Consider the following 19,494-nt stretch of genomic DNA (forward strand, 5'->3'; position numbering starts at 1 on the left):
ATTTATTGGATCATTTATTTATTTATTTATTGTAGTTTCGGTCCTCCATACACTGTGCACAAATGATTTCTACATAATTAACAGACTGGAAGAACAAACTAATTAAGGTTTAACAGAATTGTTCACAGTGTACAAATCATTACTTCTCCTTCTCCTCAGAGCTGAGTAGCTTTTTCAGACATCTACAACTGCTGAGAACATCATGAACCCGACAGCTCTGGAACCATTGAAATCTGCCCTTGGACTTTGACAGAAAAACACAATATATCTAAAGCTTTGTATGTTCGCACATGGGAAATGTTCTAGCCTGGCACACCACAGCCTCAGCTGTTCATTTGAAAATGGAAAACTAATTGAAAACCTGATTCATTATTAAAACCAGAAAAGCCTGACAGAAAATATGTTGCTTGCATTATTGCTGAAATTAAATGCTCATGATGTGTGTAATCACTGGAATCATTAACAATCATATTAATGCAGGTGTACAGCACGGACATTATAACCTGTTACACTGCATATTACGCTAATGCAGATTCAGTGCTGCCACAGCTCAAATCTCCATCACCCCAACCTCCTCTTATTGGTATTTTGTACTGTTGATTTAAGATCAGGGCTGTCCCGTGATTGTTGAATAAACTGTTAGTCACTGAGAAGAGTCTTAGTTGATGCACTTCTAATTAGTCAGACAGTCGCAGAAAAACAGAAACAGCGTAAAACTCTGTTTGGGAGCTGCGCCTTGTCACCAGGAAAAAAGTCCTTAGCAGGAAACAATGGCAGCTTGTCACACCTGTTCTGGTATTACGGATTACAGTACACTAAAATATGTTACACTAAAAGATTTTAAGTGAATAGGCAAAGCAGTAACAGAATCTTGATTTATATTTGATCAGCACTGCCTAGTTTGACAGTTTGATTTTGTGTGGGCCGCTAGACAGACTCATCAAGAATAACATGTCAATCACAAGGTAGCCACGCCCTAAAGCAAACCCTGCTTTATTGTCTATTTTACTTAATTGGACCATAAACCATAATGCTGAAAAAGACTTGAAACTAGTGATTGAGACAATAAACTGTTTTAAAAAACATGTTTAGGAAACTTCACACCCCCGGAAGCTCTGTCCATTATATATGCTGTTTACAGCGGCTCCGACCAGGACTATGTCTTCAAGGAGGCAGGGACGGGAGAGGTGTGAAGCGGGAGAGGGGTGAGTTTGTAGTGATACTATCATTCATCGTATTGATAAGTTCGCAAGTATTTGTTTTTGTGAAGTTCAAAGTTATTTATGCAGTGTTTTGAAGAATGAGACTTGTGGGAAATTTATGTCATGGACGACTAGTCGACTGATGGCTTGAACTGACTACTAGTTGACAAAGAAAGTGCTTTGTCAGGGACAGCCCTATTTAAGATGAATGTTCATGTATGTGTTTTTTAAGTGAGATTAGCTATCCCAGCAGAATCCACACTGCTGCTTGAATTCATTGAGAGCTTCCTTAACAGGCCAAGTCTTTTCTGCCAAATCTGACTTAAGGGTCAATTCCTCGAGATAAGTATCTCTTACTGAAATGCAATGAACTTTTGGTAAGCTCAACCATCCCTGAGCAGACAGAGAGGCCATGTCAGGATAAGGGCTTCTCCTCGTGCTCTTGACCAAGTCATAGTTGCCCACAGGTGGTCCAAGTCAAGTGGCCCAGCCTGGACCCCTGTCCTCCTCAGAAAGTTCAACCCAAGGATCAGTGGGAAGGCCAGGTGTCATTTTTTTTGTATATTTAATTACAATCCTATGAGCCACTGCCCTTTTCCTTTGATACCATCTGTAAGCATTCACCAAACTATCTGACACCAGTGTAAGGTCCAAGCACGATACTGTACCCTTGTTCACATCTACTCTTGTACCTTTTCCATTAAAGGCAAACCAATGATCTTTCATCCAACATTTCTTCCACTAAATTCCCATTACTGTCTGATTGCAACCTCATTAACATTCTAGTATCTTTTTCTGTTGTTGTTTGCTGATTGTACATCAACTTTGTTTGTTGTTCGTAAACTTAGTGTGTTTATTACTCAATTGCTCTGGTAAGTTTAATCAGGTGATAGTGCCCACCATCCTGATCAAATTCAATTATTACTTTCAAAAGTGTCTATCATAGTGACAGTGTTCTTGATTTTTTTTGGTATTGCTTCACCCGCCAACCTAACTACCATTGCTCTTGCTAGCCTATCCTTTCTCTCAAAGCCTTTTTTCATTCTCATAGACCAAGACACCATCCACACCATTTCATTCTCACAACAACAGTCAGTCCTGTTCTTCTTCCTCTTCCGCCACCTAATCTTTAAACAACTCACATCCCTTTGTCTCCAGATCATCTGACCAGGGTAAGCTACAAGGAAATGTGCACGGCACACCAGTGAAAGCAGGATAGAGCCTTGCAGGGTGTTCACTATTAAACATCTAAGTTATATATGTTCTTCCTCTTACACTTGTGGTAGTGTCACCATCAGGTCAAAATCTTAATTTTTCCAATATTTTGGTTTATGATCAAACTTGAAAAATGAATGACATTCCCATCAGCCTCAGTTGTACTTTAAGTTTATTGCTAATTAGTTAGTGTTAGTACGCTAAACTAAGATGATGGCCATGGTAAATCTATTGTGCCTATTAAACATCAGCATGTTAGCGTGCTGACATTAGCATTTAGCTCAAAGCTTAGAGTTGCTAGCATGGTTTTATTCTCTGTAACACATATGAGTTGAAATGATTACTATAGCTGGACAGGGGTCTTGATGCTTGGCTGCACCCTCTGTATGAAAGACACATCCCTTCACCATTGCCTCAACAAATCCATAGTGATGAATCCACGGTGGGGCTCAACAGTGCAAACAGATAATATACCATGGTATGTTTCTTTGCAATGATAGAAAATTTACTTCCTATTTATTATTTAGAAATTTCTTGAAAGAACACACATGACTTGTTGAGAATAATCTACCCTTTGAATTAAATTTGATTGTGCTATGAAAAGCACCTCATCCTTGACTGAGTGACTGACCTGAAGTGGCTTCTTATTGATCATGGTGCAGAGTCAAAGCGGACACTGCCCCGTGTCCTTGTGCCCCGTGAATTATGAATCTGGTGTTGTTGAAATGAGAAGCAAAGACGAATAATTACAGGCAGGGGCACAGAGCCACGGAACAAAAGAATGACAATTGGATTAATGGAAGCTGAAGTGGCGAATAAGTGAAATAGGCAGCACTCAGAACTCAGGAACGTTACATGATGCAACTAGAAAAATTGCAGGAAATTGCAGAGACATTTTTGCTCAAATTGAAATGTTTGACCCTTAAAAAACACATTACAACTTCCAACTTAAGCGCCACCCAGTGATAGTATTTCAAACACTGTGACAAACAGAAGCAATAGGCTTCATTTCCCTCTCATTCTGTCTTCTGAAAAGATGAATCATAATGGGACACACTAGCCAAAGACTAGCAGTGTCCCAATTCCATTCTACTGATAGTACTCAGTATATAATTTTCATAGTGTACAGATTTCTGTTACCTATACAATAAATAAATGTACCTTTTATTTTTGTACCAGCAAGGAGTGATAAAAGATGTGAACTCGTATGTCAGTGAACCTGCAACCTTGGAATGACAATGTCAGTTCACAAAGATGTGTTTCATATTACCTTCCACACTTTATCATTTTGGGCTGTTGTGAGTACGAAGCAACATCTGACAAGCAGCGTGGGTAAAGCAGTTCTTGTCAAATCCTTCTAAAACTGCAAATGCATACAGACGTAGCAACAGTAACTAGGAAAGTGAGGCTTAGTGAACAGTTGGTTGGTAGTTTTGATTGTTGTTGGGAGAAAAGCAGTTTAAATGAGTGGCTGCACTAATTCAGTGTAAACCGTACAACATAAGTCAAAACTGGAATGATTCAGTTGGTAGTTTGTGTAAATCAATCTTCACTTTATTGAAACTGGCAGGAGATAAGCAGAGCAGGGTGGAAACGATGTCAACGTCAGGTCCCTTTACTCATCTTTACTCACTTGTGCTCACTTTGTTAAAATGTAAAATAAATCAATAAGTTCAATCTCATTGAAGTCAAGGCCCATTTACTTGAGCACTATGTACAGTTTGGAATAAATATTTTACACAAGAGCTTACAATTGTTTTTTCTGTGTCCCATAGTCTGACCTGCTTTATGCTTGTACACCACTCATCTGTTCAATGACTGAACATTTTACAGTTAGAAAAAAAGAATTACACTCAGCAAGAGCTTTTCCTGCCCAGTCCGTCCCACTTTCTACATCAATGAATGTCAAGTATACTTAATACTTGGTATGTAATCATACCTACTAAGCTTCAGAGCTCTTACTGAGCATCTGGCTTCCTGTGTTTAAATGGCTGTAATTGTCTGCTGTGCTCTTATCAGCTTGTTACCCATAATAATATCCAAAGACATAAATGACGCAGTGCAGTGAACATTCAAAAGTCATCTGGCATGTTAGAGCAAAATGTGCAATAAAGTTATTGTTTTCTGTCTGCTGCTGCTAATACAACTCTGTGTGTTGTTGTTACTGTTTGCAAATGCAGCTGCTTTTTTGTTCTGCGGCTACTGCAAAAAAAAAGTCAGCTTGCAATACATATGTCATTGCCAATAGCGTCACGATGTGCTGGTGCTGGTGGTGAACCAATTGGACATCTCAAGTAAAACATAATGCACGTTTGAGCTGGTGAGTTACTCCATATTCAATCACCATCTGGTCCACTAAAGTGAAATCCTCACATGAGCACTCTGCATTACTGAACACACACATGCACACACACACAGTTGTGTTACCATAGCAATTCATTATGTAAAAATCCACCAAAACCTACTTATGAAAATGTGCATTTTAGCTGTGGATGCAGAATCCACTTGTGAATATCCCTCTACAGCAGAAGGTTTCTGCCACTTCTCCAACTTTTCCATTTGCACCGACACAACGGTGGCACATTCTGGTCCACTCTCCTGTTTTCCTGCTGTGCTATGAGATGACACTTGTAATACCAGGAAATTGGAGCCGTGTTAGAGCCCTCTGTTTTCCTCCTCGGTCTCCAAGTAATGAATCTCCAGCTGAGAAACGTCTCCACCTGTAACACTGACACCTGTTGCATGAGTTTTTACACGAACATGTGGACAATTGCTTCAATATGTAACCATTCGGACCTTCACCCTCATGAAAAACATGGGCATGTTCCTACAGTAAATCAAGGGAGTGGGTGTAATTGATTTAAGCTGTTTGACTTTTCTATATGCCAATAATCCTTTTTACTTTACAAACCTTGACTTTCGCAAATGGATGTTTATGAGAAGAAATGCAGCACTGCTAACAATACACTGCCAGTACATGGTCATATGTTGAATTAGTAACTGTGAAGACATTTAATAGATTCATGGCCACATTTCATGGCCATCGTTGCTGAAACATTTCCCCCTCACACATACAAAATCCATTTGGTTTATTCAGAAACTCAACAACAATTTCTCCTCAACTGACAAAGCAGCAGTCAGTCAGAAAGCCCTTAAATACGCTGAAAGAAATTCAAATGACACAAAGCAGATCATGACCCCAATCATCTCTGAGATTAATAAGATACTTGTTTGGCCCGCTGAGTGGATGCTGTTGTGTCACAGCGGGGATCAGGTGCATCAAGCTTATGCCTCATCAAGCTTCGTCACAAACTGGACTAAGATCCTCAGAGACAAGTCCAAGAAAACAGGCGAGCTTCTGTCTTAAACATGTTAGAGGCTGGATGTTTTCTACACCCAGAGAAATGACCTTTTCAGAAATCACAGCAAGAATTTCTATTTTTAAATGTAGCTTTCCGTTTTCGTCTTCTGTCTATAAAATATCCTCACCTCAGCCTGTATTATCAAAGTGGAAGAATGTAGGGAGGGCAGGATTGGCCTGCTTTTCTGGCAATATATTTTAATAATAATATTTGCTCAGTTATTAGTTTTGGGACTAATATAAGAGCTCTGTGTGATAAATTAGGCACCGTTTTAATCGTCTAATTGAATAACTGCTATTGTCACAATAACTAGCCAATTTTGAGCAGTCTCTGCATTTCTAGCACTATTTGTAATACTGGAGGTGAAAGAGTCAACAAAAGACTGCATCTCACCAGGGAAACACAAAGATGTTTGAGAGTGTTGAGCAAACATCCATTTTCTACATTTAACTTGAAGTAATTGGTGCTCCTCTCCTTAGGGACTGCAGACTTTTGGAAAGTGTGTTTAGTAGTAGCTAAAGGAGAGGCACAAAGTGTGTTTAGATGCCTGCATTACTGTGCAGTATGATGCAGTATAATGAGTCATCTCCCCAGAATCTCCTCCAATTACTAGTGATAAGGAAGATTCACATATTAACAATGGCTTTGCTTTGTACAGGGTACAAATATGAGCTCCAAATTCTAAGTAAAGCTTTTAGTACTTACAGCAGTTTGAAGGAAATGTTTTCATGAATATGCAAATTTATGCAGCAAGATGCTACAAGTGATCAAATCATCTAATGCATAATTTTGTGCAATAGAGAGACTTGCTTTGAATTCTTTTAATTAACTAAAAAGAGAAAACTTTTGACACTTCACAACACCAACGATGAATACTCGGATATATTCTGACAAAGTGTGTTTATAATAGTTATAACAGATGTTTGCTGCATGACATGGGATCTAGTGGTGGTAATTAGGTATTTAGTGACACATGCTAACTGCAGCAGGTTGAAGAGGTCTTGTCCAGTGTCTGTACGCCCGTGCTCATTAAACAGGATTATGTAAATGCCTTTGGTCAGTTTATGTCACAACATTCTGCTTTTCAAAAACATTATTTGAACTGCTGGCCTTGCTGTTCACATCAAACACCCTGGACCTCAACAATGTCCCTCCTCATCATGCAAATGACAACAAAGGCAGAAATACTGGAACAAAAGGACAGTTCACCAGATTCTACATGACAACTGAATCCCTAATAAGTAGAAAAATAGCAGAGGTCTTTTCTCACAAACACCTGTGAACATCCAAGCCTGCTATGAGATTAAATATAATATATTAAGTTTTACTGCCCTCTGCTGTACAAACCCAGAATTACTTGTACTGTGTAAAGTACATTTTCATTGAATCTACAGATCTCTTCCTAACTGTAGTTAATAAAATGTCAGAATATAGCTACACATTTTCAGTCACCTTCAAATTACAGTCTGCTCCATCTAACCATCATTAGTAATAATCTATTTAAAAGGACCACTGTGTGGGATTTAGTGACATCTAATGGCGAAGTTGAAGACTGACTTAACATCTTAACCTAGAGTAGTTCTACTATTAAGTCCTGAGTTTGAAATCAGGTAAACTATAAATTGTTTGTTGTATGTTTTTACTTTCAAAAATCCTGTACATCGTTGACCACTTGTACGGTTTACAAGTGATCGACAATATGCAGAAAGAATAAAAGAAAACTTTCAGTATTCTCCCACTCAGCTTCAAGTGGTCATCATCACCCATAGAGATGCTGCCCCGTGTTCATCAAAAACTGTCTGAATGTAAACACACTCCAACCCTTCCTGCTGAAAGCTGAATAAATGATTCCACTTCAGAACTCTAATGGACTTGCTGATTTGCCTAAATAACCGTATCTCTCAGAGTCTCAGTGTGTCTTCAAATCTGAATCAACCGAGAAAAATTCAGGGTGCATCTTTGAAATAATTTATTCAATATTCATATGTGGTAATATAATGGTTTCAACATGATCAGCATATAAAATATGCACAGAGCAAATCATTAGTAAAAATGACAGATCCTGCTGGGAAAGTATGTGCTTATATTGTAGAAGGCGGTAATATCTGAGCAAACTTCCAAGAGTTTTTCTTCATTTAACAATCATTGATCCTGGATATCGATATTCCAGATGTGCAGTTTCTAGTAGGTAATTAGCACAGCTTGAAGTCTAAATGGTGGTCGGAGATTAAGAGAGGCTGCAGTTGGACTGTTTGGACTCCCTCCCCTAAACAAAGAGAAAATACAGTTAGAGACAAAGACATAGATCTCATAATAATTAAAAATGTATCAAAGAGTAATTAGTCTTTTATCTTCTGCCAATAAAGAAAATTCAAAGAGGATGGGTTGCCATGACAACAGTGTACCTCCATGTGTTCCTGTTAGCATGCTACTGACGGCTAAGCTTTCCGGGTACCTGTTGTCTCTGCTGCTGGCGTCTGTATTCTTCTTCACTGGCAGCGAGAGCCTGAGCGAGAGCCAGATCCTCCTGCTCCTGAGGGCTGAGAGACAAACAACAATACATCAGACTCACACACCAAACACAGTGAAAATGTTGTTGTTGGTACTTGTGCTTTAGGTCGTAACCGCTGTGAAACAATCACAAAATAGCGTTTTATTTCTCTGACGGACCGGTTCTCTATCTACCAGCACTCTCTCTCTGTCATTTACTGTCTATGTAGCTCGACCACAGCTGTCTCTCTCTCTCGCTGAAACAAAAGGGACACAAACCAAATGGAAACTTCTTGGTGTCGCTGACCCATTTTAGCATTTTTGCAGAGAAACAGAGAGTGTTCACTTTCTGGTATTATGTAAGAAGACACAGACAGGGAGGACAACCTTTTTTTCAAGCATGGACTAGATCATGTAAAGCATTTGGAATTGACATCATGTTGGTTTGGCTACATTAATAACAACAAGCCTCCTCCACACGTGGCTCACCTGCTGTTGTGAAAATGGAATTGCAGGTAAAAAAAAAATCTAAAACATGTTTTTTTTTTAGGAGACATACTCCCAGGAAAGTCAACAAACAGGGAGAGAAAAACAAGCTGGGGCAAGCTGGCGTGTGTGCAGAGCAGAGCAGAGAGACAGAAGTGTTGACAGTGTGTGCGTGGGATAAGCAGGGCAATTTGTGAATAAACACAAGCGAAATGCTCACTTTGTATCCTTGTCCTATTAACCCCTTCAAAGCGCTTATTTTTTTCAACTCTGCAGGACAACTAATGCTGACACAAGTGTATTCGGACTGATGCTGAACTGACAATAGGATATTTCTATGGTTTTTGATAATGTTCACTCACGTAAGGGCCGGCTGAACTGGCTGCCTCGAATCCGCCAAAGACATCTCCAGAGCCCTTTGTAAAGCCTGCTCCTCCGTCTGCAATGACAGCACCAGCACACATGTTCAGATTTTATTTGCATCGGGAATCTTTTAATCAGGTGACGTCATTTTAATAATGTACATACCAGTCCGGCCTGAAATGATGCTGATGGTGGTATAACATTCTGTGCTGAAACAGAAGTAGGGATCCGCTGGGCGGGACTAGAAAAAGAGAAGAAGAAAAAAACAGGACAATAAATGAGTGAATTAATAATTAAAATTATAGTTAATTCATATTTTTTAAGGTTAGAATAAGAGTTTTATGTTGAACATGTAAAATAAATGATGAGTAGAAGTGCTTACCCACTGTTGTAGACTCTGTTATTTGCACTCACACCATTATAAACAGGTCTAGGGTTTCCTGAAGCAGATGAACTAGAACAAGAGGCAGAGGAAGCACCATGGGCCCTCGTAGAAGCAGCATGTCTGAGACATAAACATAAAGTCACTTTTACTGTGAGATTTCAGATAAAAGAACAGTATGTGAAGGTGTAGTGTGGTCGTACCCACCCTGCTTTGGACAGAGGTTTCCCATCAGTCTTACAATCATGGTCTAATGGGTGCCGATGTTTAAGACAGTAGTTTAGATGACACTGGTCACAGGTCACTCGCATCATTTCCTTCTGCTTACAGCCTCCTTGAGAACATTTATTTGTGAAAATCTGAAAGAAAGAAAAAATAATGTCTGTTATTGTTGTTTAGATTACTAACTGATTGTAAGGTGAAACACCTCTGCTTTATATTAACCTTTCTCTTTCTCTGCGCAGGGTCCGATTTGCAATCCCGATCAATGTGTTCACCGACTTTGATGTCGGGCATCTCTCCTCTCTTGATGGGAATGGGGATGTTACACAGAGGACAGACTGGGACCTGGACATCCTACAGGAAAAATACAATCAAAGACATTAAACAAACACAGGATTGCAGATCCTCAAGAGGTTTTTGTTTCTTTTTCAAAATTATAAATCATTACATTTAGTTATAATTTGTTATATTACCACCACCACTGCTGTAAACTCTGACCTTAACAGTGTAAAAAAAAAAAAAGTATATAAAAACAAAAACAAGATATGGAGACCATCGTGGTTCTATGATACAATTTATTCATTGTTGAAGCAGATGATCAAAATCTGCAAATGGATTTATTTTGTGGACGCTAGCTGCCACAGTTTAAGCAAGCCCTCTCTCTTAACCTATGTTAAGACCAATTCAATTTTGATTGAATACTTACCCCATTTTACGTTACAGTTGAGGCATATCAAAACATGTTCGACACATTATTAAAAAGGTGTACTGAAAACAGTTAGCAATTACCTTTTTGTAGGATGACATGCATTTGTGAGTTGCATAGGTTATGTGGTCTTTGCAGAAAATCTCTTGACAGGCATCACATCTCATAGGAAGGAAATCTGCGATATAAAATAAGGTGTTTAAATGTCAGCTTCACATCAGACATTGTGGGATAAACCAGCAGGGCATTGACAGCTTTCCCAGAACAGCGCTCACCTAAACGTTTGCAGGTCTTCTCAGAGCAGTGATCTCCCAAATCTGGAAACTCCATCGCAGCAAGACCTCTACAGCTGACAGTGGTGAAATCTGAACAGCCTGAAGGAGGAAAGAAAAGAACAAGTTTAGCGTTTTAAAAAGAAAAGTGCTGACTGTTTAAACACTGAAATGGGTGGAGCTACCGGATGCTAGCTGATGTTTACTGAGGCATTAGAAGTCAAGTCATCATGAGTTTTCAGAACTGATACAAGTTAGCATCGTGTTAAAAGCTTATAAAGTCAACTACACAAGTTTACACCAACTCAGAAGCACCGCTGGTTCTGGCTTACATAAGTTATCTTTGTCTAGAAACCCGTAAATCTTAAATGTTACACAGACATTACAAAGAGACTGCTAGCTAGGCCAGGCTAACTTATACGATTAGGCTGATTACGTAACGACAGCTCACGTTGGTTGCGAGTATAACGTCGATATAAGTTAATAATAATAATAATAATAATAACAACAACAACAAGCGGACATGTCTGTAACGTTGCTGCGACAAAAGCAGGAAACCAGCATGTTGTTTTTAACTCGCCACGACTGCTAGCAGCTAGCTCATGTGTCGCTAAGCAAGGAGCAAACAGTAAATGGGCCCCTTGTTTAGAAATCATTAAAGACAACAAACAACAACTTTCTCCCTCTCGTTACTAAACCCCCCGAGTAAACACCGTTAACGTACAGCTGTTTTCTCGCTGTCAAAGCCAGGTTAGCTCACATTTAGACCCTTGTTTCTGACAGCTAACGTCAACCATTTGTTTATTGTTTTTTTGTTTACTCACCAAATCCCGTTTTCTTGACGGTCTGTTGTTGTCGTCTTGGTCGTAGAAGGCAACAGTGTTACCTTAAAGTATCCCGGTTAATTCAGATGTGTTCGTGCCTTTTTACACAGCACCTTTAAGCCCCGATCCCTGAGCACCGCTGTTAGCCACTGAGCTGTCTGTTTCCATCAAGTTTTGATGTGTCACGCACGCACGGTCCTCCCACGACGTAACCTGACGTAAGAAAGACTGACGTCGACGCAGGTGTGGCTTTATAGACGGTCAGCGGAGACGTCTCGAAACATCTGGACTTTTCCAGAAGGATCTGTGATTTTTTTTTTTTATATAAGAGTAAAAACTACAATGTTAGGCTTTGTTTATTTTATTTGCCTTATCCAACCCCATCCTCTCATCCCAGTGTCTCTCTGTGTCTTCGCCATTATTACGTTACGTTACCATCCTACACGGACAGATAGAGAAACACAGCTGTAAAATGTGTTTTATTTATTTTAAGCTCAAGTGTTGTATCGTTTTCACATTGACGGAGTAGAGGACAGAATAACAAGTGTTTGCTGCCCTGGAGTGGTCAAAATTAGGCACTGCAACACATTAAATTGGTCATTTCAGAGTAAATGCACAGATACTACGACATACACGTGCATTAAATACTTTTACTATGTAATAAAAACCTGTCCCATCTATTCTAATAAACAGCATTTCCATATATACTAGCTACTACTTTGGATGTTTTGCTATATCTGTTTCTTTATATGCTTAGTGTTGGGCAGGAAATCAGATACACTGTCATTGCCTTGTTTTATTTTGAAAGGGTTGGAGCTACTAGGTTTTCTTGCCCTCCAGTGGTCACAGGGAGGAACTGCAACACTAATTTACTTCTCATTATTAGTGAGATTATTAACAAGTCAGCATTAATTAGTCAGTGTTGTTGTTCTATTAATAGTTTTAATAACTGTTTTCTGGTGTGGACATCTTTCTACACCTCTGTTTCTGAAGGAAAACAAAGACGGCAGCCCCCAGCTAACTGGACTGGCAACAGAGTCACAACTTGGGAAACCGGTAAACATTGTTTTTTTAATAAAAACTTCATAATATAATAACTTTATTTGTATAGCACTTATCTAAACAAGGTAAAAAAAAGTGCTTGACAAAATAAATTAGATAAAAACAAACAACAAAGATATAAGCAATCATACACAAAACACAGTTAAAATATGAGAATAAAAGAAAATAAAACAACACGGTAACAACATCAAGAATTACAAATCAGACATTACAAACGGTTAACAGCTAATCTATCTTGCTCAATGTGATCTTAAATTTAGTTTGTTTTCTTCATTACGTTTTCCTGTTTTTGCTTCCCTCTAGTGGTCACAGTGTAGAACTGCAACACATCGATACAGACATGATACACTTATTAGAATTCTGTAGAGGTGTAAATAAAGGTATTCATAGTCATGTTATTACTAATAGCATTAACATCTATATCAATAATATACACTTTAATCATCATACAGTATGTACCCTTGCACCATGTAATGCATTCCAGTAATCAGCCCTAAAATAAACCTGTCATATAGTCATCACTTCTGTCTGTGGGAACACGTATTCCCAAATATCTCAGCACTGAATGAGACTGGAATCCAACAAATGACTCCCATCTGGGCTTCTCTTCAGTGTAGAGCAACAAAATGACTCTTCACATCTCTCCAGCATTTTCATTTTAAATGCAGATTACCTTTTTTTTCAGACTAGAGATACATTCAAGACCAGTCCACTTGATTCATTCAGTCGTGATTCTTTTTTTCCAGCCCTTTACCCTCTCTGCCAGCTGACTCCCTCCTGAAAGATGCTTGTATTTTAATTAATTTGTCACTACTGCTCATCATGTCTTGTTGTCCCTTGTCAGCCACAGCGACATATGAGATTGACACATTTCCAAATATTTGACAAAACAATTTCACAATTTTTAATCTTATTGCAGTTTGTGAATTTTAACAATTGGTGCATATCAGTATTTCTTAGTGTTCTAATTTGTAGTAGAGAATTCATTATTATCTCCCTGCTGAGCAACATGGCCTTTTCTCACATACAAGACCATCGCAGTGGCCCCTGTGCATGATTTAGCATGCACTAGCAAACACTTTGATCTGTTGCACATAGATTGCAGATGTAAATCAATGCAGATGTAAATCAATGGCAGGGTAAGGAAGCTTTACTGAAGCAGTAGCAGGACTGTTTTCGTTAGGGCAGTACTTCTTCTGTACACATCTGGGAGCTGGGGCCAAAAGAAAGCATCGAACATTCCCCAAATACGCATTTTTATAACATTTTATACTGTATTTTAGATTTACATAAGCCTTAGTACTGTACTGGACTTTTGGGATCAGACTTACTTTAACCATTACTGGGCCACTGAGCACATGAACTCCTTCAGGGTGTCAATAATTAGTGCTCCCATGGGAAGAGTGGTGAAGATAAGGTGTTGGAGACATGTTGTGTGAAGACGTATTTACCTGAGAGGCAGTTTCCCATTGAGTGGACAGCAAGGCAGTAGTTGAACCGCTGAGTTGGCTGCTTAATAGAGGGCCAGTTGGCAGCAGCAGGTACCTGTGGGCGCCTGCTGCTTTATTCACAGTGTGTTTTAGGGGGTAAATGTGCTCACTGAACCCTGCAATTATTCTTTTTCTCATTATCATTAGCTGGACAGCGTGTGAGTGCTGCATTGTGGGAGACACTTTATGCTAGTGGTTAACATTTTGTACCTGCAGTATTACTAGGGATATGCAATGAGGGACTGAGGGAATAACGTATAAAACTGCCTTTAACTTCAGGGAAAACTAGAATTTGACTTCATTGTGTTTTATTGCTGTTTTTTTTATCTGATATGTTCCTCTGTCCTCTACAGTAAAGGTAATAGACAGTGGAAAGGATTTGACTTGGAGGCCAAACTGTGTCCTCCCTCAGCCATAATGCCCTAATCTCTGTTTAGATACCAGCTGTCCGGAGTACTCCACATTAGATTGTTAGCTACAGTGGGAACTCTGTTGGTTTCACTTAAATAGATTTTAAGTTCCTAAACTTTATGAGATATTCTTGTCATTTTACACGTCCGGAGCCAGCGTCCTGCCTCCTCCTAGAATCTTTCCTGTGATACAATTGCACGAGTGTTTCTGATCACAGGCAGTTCAGTATCTGGTAGCAGAACTGTAAAGGTTATACAGTAAATTTAAATGATGAAAAATTTCTGACTTGTTGTTCATTGGATCTTTACATTACTGCACCTGTGTCTGGATTACAAAATATATGATGATAGTTTGTTTTTTATGCAATATTCTATATATATTCTAACAGATTCTACCATATATATGGTGTATGTACAGTATATACTGTGGTATATATCATATATCAATATAAGTTTCTGTTATCATGTATAATACACACATACATCTGTGTGACTCTTTGCACATTATCTATTTGCACAGCTTTCTACACAATGCTCAAGTCCTGTACTGTAAATGGCCTGAGTATTGTAATGTATGTCTATAGCTTTTAAATGTCACTTAATTTTCTTATTTTTCTCAGTTAATAAAAAAAAGTTAAGTTTAGCTTCAACATGCCCACTCGTATCTTATTTTTACTTTCTTTTAGGATTAGCCAAGTTGAGGGTTGATTTAGACTTAATAGGAGTCATAATAAATTCAGTCTCATAAACCTGGAAATATAAGGTTTTCTCTGATAAACTGATCACTGAAGACTTGGCTTGCAAGATAGAAAAATAGTTATGTGCTTTTTATTCTTCGGAATATTCAACCCCAAAAGAGTCTTTGAAAAAGCCTAAAGTAATATTCAGCATTCATGAAAATGTGTGTAACTCAGTTTTAATAAAAAGTGATATAGAACCATATAATTCCAATATCACAATTTGACATCAATTATTTAAACGCAAGTACAATCATCCAATCTTTTGACAATTTACTGAGAATGGACCTTAAATTATCTTCTTGAATTTGAGTTTAGACTGCTCTCTCAGATGAGTGAATATAACTGAGTGAAACATTGTTTTAGATGGCACACCGGCTAAATCTCTCACAAACTGATGGCTTAAAATGTTGATTTATCGGAGAACGTCTTGGTTTAATGCCACCCGGCTGAGCGGTGTCTTTGCAGGTTTTACCAGTTGATGGCAGCAGGATTCTTCTACAAGCCTCTGCTCCCTGAGCTGAGGAGGAACTATGAATAGAGATCCCAAAGGATTTAGTGACTACACGATACACAGCATGTGTATTTGTCTGTGTATTGTCAATACATGTTGAAAATCTTGTGGGGAATTCTTTAATTATTACATTTACTTATTATTATTATGAAATGAAAGCCACAACATGGCATATAATCACATGTTTTTCACACAACAACAGCAGTCTACATTTACTGTATTTAAAGGTTCTTAATACATAATAATTAATCAAAAGCCCCCAAAGAACGTAATGATTTACCATAATATTTAGTAGTAGGATAAGGCAGGGTGGTCATGACTTTTCCAGTGTTGCCGTTACTCTCCTGCAACAAAATGAATATGAAGGGATCAATAAAGTAACTGATTTAAATGGCATTACTAGATCATATCCCTCCTTTGACACGTTAAATGTAATGTAAGAGTGCATCATCAGGAACAGACAGAGGCAGTTACAGAGAGCATAAATTTCTCTCCTGTGCTGCAACACCTGCCTCATAAGCTGCTAACGCTGTGGCCAGATGGCACTACTCTGAAAACACCTGGCCCTCTACACACATCCCTGCAGCTTTCTCCCACGCTGTAGATCCACGCCTCTTCTTCGGTTGTTGTTAATTATCAATCAGTATTGTTATCAGTCATAATAGAGGATTACACAAGCTCTCAGCAGAGCAGTTGAATGTTGAACGTCTAATTTATCAAGTCCATCCACTTTTGTTCTCTACCAGAAGATGAAAGGTGCTGACTAAAGCCATCCTGCCCTATTCTGTGTGCGCCAGTATACTTTGGACTATATCTCTGAAGTCTGTCCTGATATAAGATTGCCCTACTTTGAGAGCACAAGACAGGCCTGTTTCCTTGTTAGTAGGAAAGCATGTTTAACCTCCTTCAAAAACTGCCCACTAGTAAATAAATCTCAGTCTTTGTGTTTTTGACATTATGAGTTATACAGCTCTTTGAGTTTGCCATCTGTGACTTACTTTGGGCTTGTGTGTGTGTGTGTGTGTGTGTGTGTGTGTGTGTGTGTGTGTGTGTGTGTGTGTGTTTGTGCTTTTTGCACTTTGCATTAGGTCCTTAATCAGTTCCAATACAGTGTAAAGTGTTTTTTTTAAATAAAATATATTTTGTTTCTTTCATCCTGCTTTGACTGCAGATCGGTGCTGTTTACTGTTTTTACTGTTTACATGGCAACTCAGTGAGTATCAATTATTTTACCGTAACATCCATATGATTGTAAAACACTTTATTGATTGCTGGGGGGAAACCAAGAGGTCACTGAGGTTAGAGGTCAGCTCTTGCTCAAGAACACTTTGGGAAAACTGGATGTTTTGCTGCAACTACAGTATGTGTTGTTTGTCTCGTCCAACAGTCTGTCCACCCTGCCACATTTTATTGGTCCTGATATGTGGAGAACCCTCGAGACATTGGTTCATTAGGTTTATGTGTATCTGTCAACACTCTTGCTTGTGGCAACACTAAAGAGAATAAACAATGTAAAGCAAACAGCCACTAGAGGGCACAACAGGTCTTTTTATCCACACTGAAGCAGGTCTTTTGAGATTTGTGATGGGGCCTTGATTTGAGGTGAAAGAGGTCAAAAGGTCTGAAGGTGTATGGGTCTGGTCCTATTTATAAGGTGTAAGGGACTAATTTATAACAAAATGCATGATGCAGAAGAAGGTAGAGTGGCTGTGCTTCTGCACAATGTGACAGTAAACTCAACTTATGAACCACATGATCAGACAACAGCCAATTATGACCAAAATATACATCTCTATGCAACATACTGTCTGTGGGAAAGAACAGCAATAGCAGTGGGAAAACATACGCCTCATAGTTTGTCGGGCATGCATCTCAAAAGTTCACATTAAGCTTCAATCTGTCTTTTTTGTGTCAGAACATGCTGTCTTGTTTTGCTGCAGTATAGTCCTACAGTAAATATCTCTGGGGTTTTTGGTATATTTTTTGTACAGCAGCAGATGGCCGGGCTGCAGAGTACAGTCACCGCTCTCTCTAGCAGATCTTTGTAATGTGAGGAAGCAGCAAGGGACTGCTAGCTATCCTGCCATCACTTCCAATTTGGCTACAGCCAAAATAAACTACACAAGCCTTGCAACTAGTTAGTGTTTGATGATAATAAATAGCTACATTTCTCAGGCCTTGTCTCAACTTTATCCCCGGTTTTTATGCTTGGATTGGTCTCCAAAGTTTAGGGATGTAGCGCTCTTTTGAGAGTACTGTTATTCTTCAGTGCAGATGCATCGCACAGTATAATATACATGCATAATGTGTAGGTAGAAGGTGACCTTTAGGGCGGTGGAGTTTATTTGTTACACATTCTCTCTTGGGAAGCTGTGATGTTTGTTACAGGGAGTTTTGGGGTGTTTGGTGCTGTCCAAGACACTTAAAATCACGCAAACCCACAATTTGCAACTAGCACAAGTCTTTTCGCTTGAGCCCATACATAGAGTCATGCACAGAAGCCATATATGAGCTACAATAACAGACACCCACAGTGACAGGCAGACTATATTCACCTATTCATATTTCCACCCATCCAAAACCATTTGGGATTATATGGAGGATGGCTTAAAATTCGGATAGGCTACACTTTTTTTTATATTCCTGTAGAGTTGAATTATTAGATTGAAGTTGAATAATAAGCACTGAGTCAAACAGCACACCCTTCATCTGCGGAGCTGTAATTAACGGGGGCAAAATGCAGGCGGTGGCGAAGGAAAAAAAAATGCAAATTATTCTGCACAAAGGCTCCTCACAAATTGGCGTCACCATTTCTCAAATTATATCATTACTATATTTTGAAAATGTTAATCTGTTGAGCGGATTTCCCGGGGGAGTTGAGTAAATTAGTTCTATTTCCGAGACTGCCTCTCTGCAAAGGCACGGCAGCGACAAGCACCTCTGATTTGCTGATTACAATTAGACTCCCCAGTTTGGGCTCCTTCAAGCATTGATAATTTTCGGCATATTAAGCACGTTTTAGCAAAGGTGATAAGTCAGTTTTAATTGAAATGAAATTATTATTCTAATGGAAGTTTGGTTATTATTATTAGGAGGCACTAGTCATTCTAGCTTCATTTTTAATATATAAATGCTGGGGAGTAAAAAAAGATTTTGAAGGGCATTAGGGTGTCAGGATTGAATGAGGTAATTTGAAGGGAATTACTTTCTCTTCTATCAGAAATGAACTGAATTAAAAGTCCAAATCAATCGCTTTCACTTCTCCATTCTACTTTGACAGCGGCACAATTACAGATAATTAGATGGGAGGAAACTTTTAATTGTGGGATTAGAAGGAGAGAGAATTTGTAGGATCAGAGGAAAATTTCGAGGCAGAGTTTCTTGCTTAAAATCGAATCAAAGGATTTGCGAGCTTAAAATGGCAACCAAGCTTTTTTTCTGCTGTTTAATTGGAATTGCATCTAGTTCATCCAAATCATCCAAAACAATTAATTTAGATTTAATTCTATAATTATCATCAAATCGAATAATGTGCAACCTAATTTAGATAGTTAAAAATTAACGTGCGTGAAGTTAATTGAGTAATTAAACTCCTAAACTGCTGCCTATTAATTTGCCTGCCTAATTAAAAATGAATTTGATTCTGTGCTGTGCTAAAGTAAGCATCAGTGTTGGATGGGCGTCTTGATAAGGCCTGTGTCTTATTTGGGGTTGGGGTGTATCATTTGAACACCTTTATTAAGTTGGCATGCCTATG

At 38.7% G+C, this 19,494-nt stretch overlaps 1 protein-coding gene across 2 annotated transcripts; it reads right to left on the minus strand.

Annotated features, from left to right (window-relative positions):
* Nucleotides 1–7,733: 7,733 nt before the first annotated feature.
* Nucleotides 7,734–11,746, minus strand: zfand2a (zinc finger, AN1-type domain 2A). Of its 2 annotated transcripts, none has more exons than XM_051388092.1 (10): nucleotides 11,525–11,746; nucleotides 10,704–10,802; nucleotides 10,512–10,606; nucleotides 9,945–10,076; nucleotides 9,708–9,859; nucleotides 9,501–9,623; nucleotides 9,284–9,359; nucleotides 9,118–9,194; nucleotides 8,235–8,319; nucleotides 7,734–8,045 (listed from the first exon to the last, which is right to left on the minus strand). In XM_051388092.1, the coding sequence occupies exons 2-10, from the start codon at nucleotides 10,756–10,758 to the stop codon at nucleotides 8,007–8,009; spliced, it is 834 nt and encodes a 277-aa protein (XP_051244052.1). In that variant the 5' UTR covers nucleotides 10,759–10,802; nucleotides 11,525–11,746; the 3' UTR covers nucleotides 7,734–8,006. The 2 variants fall into 2 exon arrangements, with proteins under 2 accessions (XP_051244052.1, XP_051244053.1); XM_051388093.1 differs by having other exon boundaries at nucleotides 8,185–8,319.
* Between the last annotated feature and the right edge of the window lie 7,748 nt (nucleotides 11,747–19,494).

Source organism: Dicentrarchus labrax, unplaced genomic scaffold, assembly GCF_905237075.1.
Source record: "Dicentrarchus labrax unplaced genomic scaffold, dlabrax2021, whole genome shotgun sequence".
Lineage (NCBI taxonomy): Eukaryota > Metazoa > Chordata > Actinopteri > Moronidae > Dicentrarchus > Dicentrarchus labrax.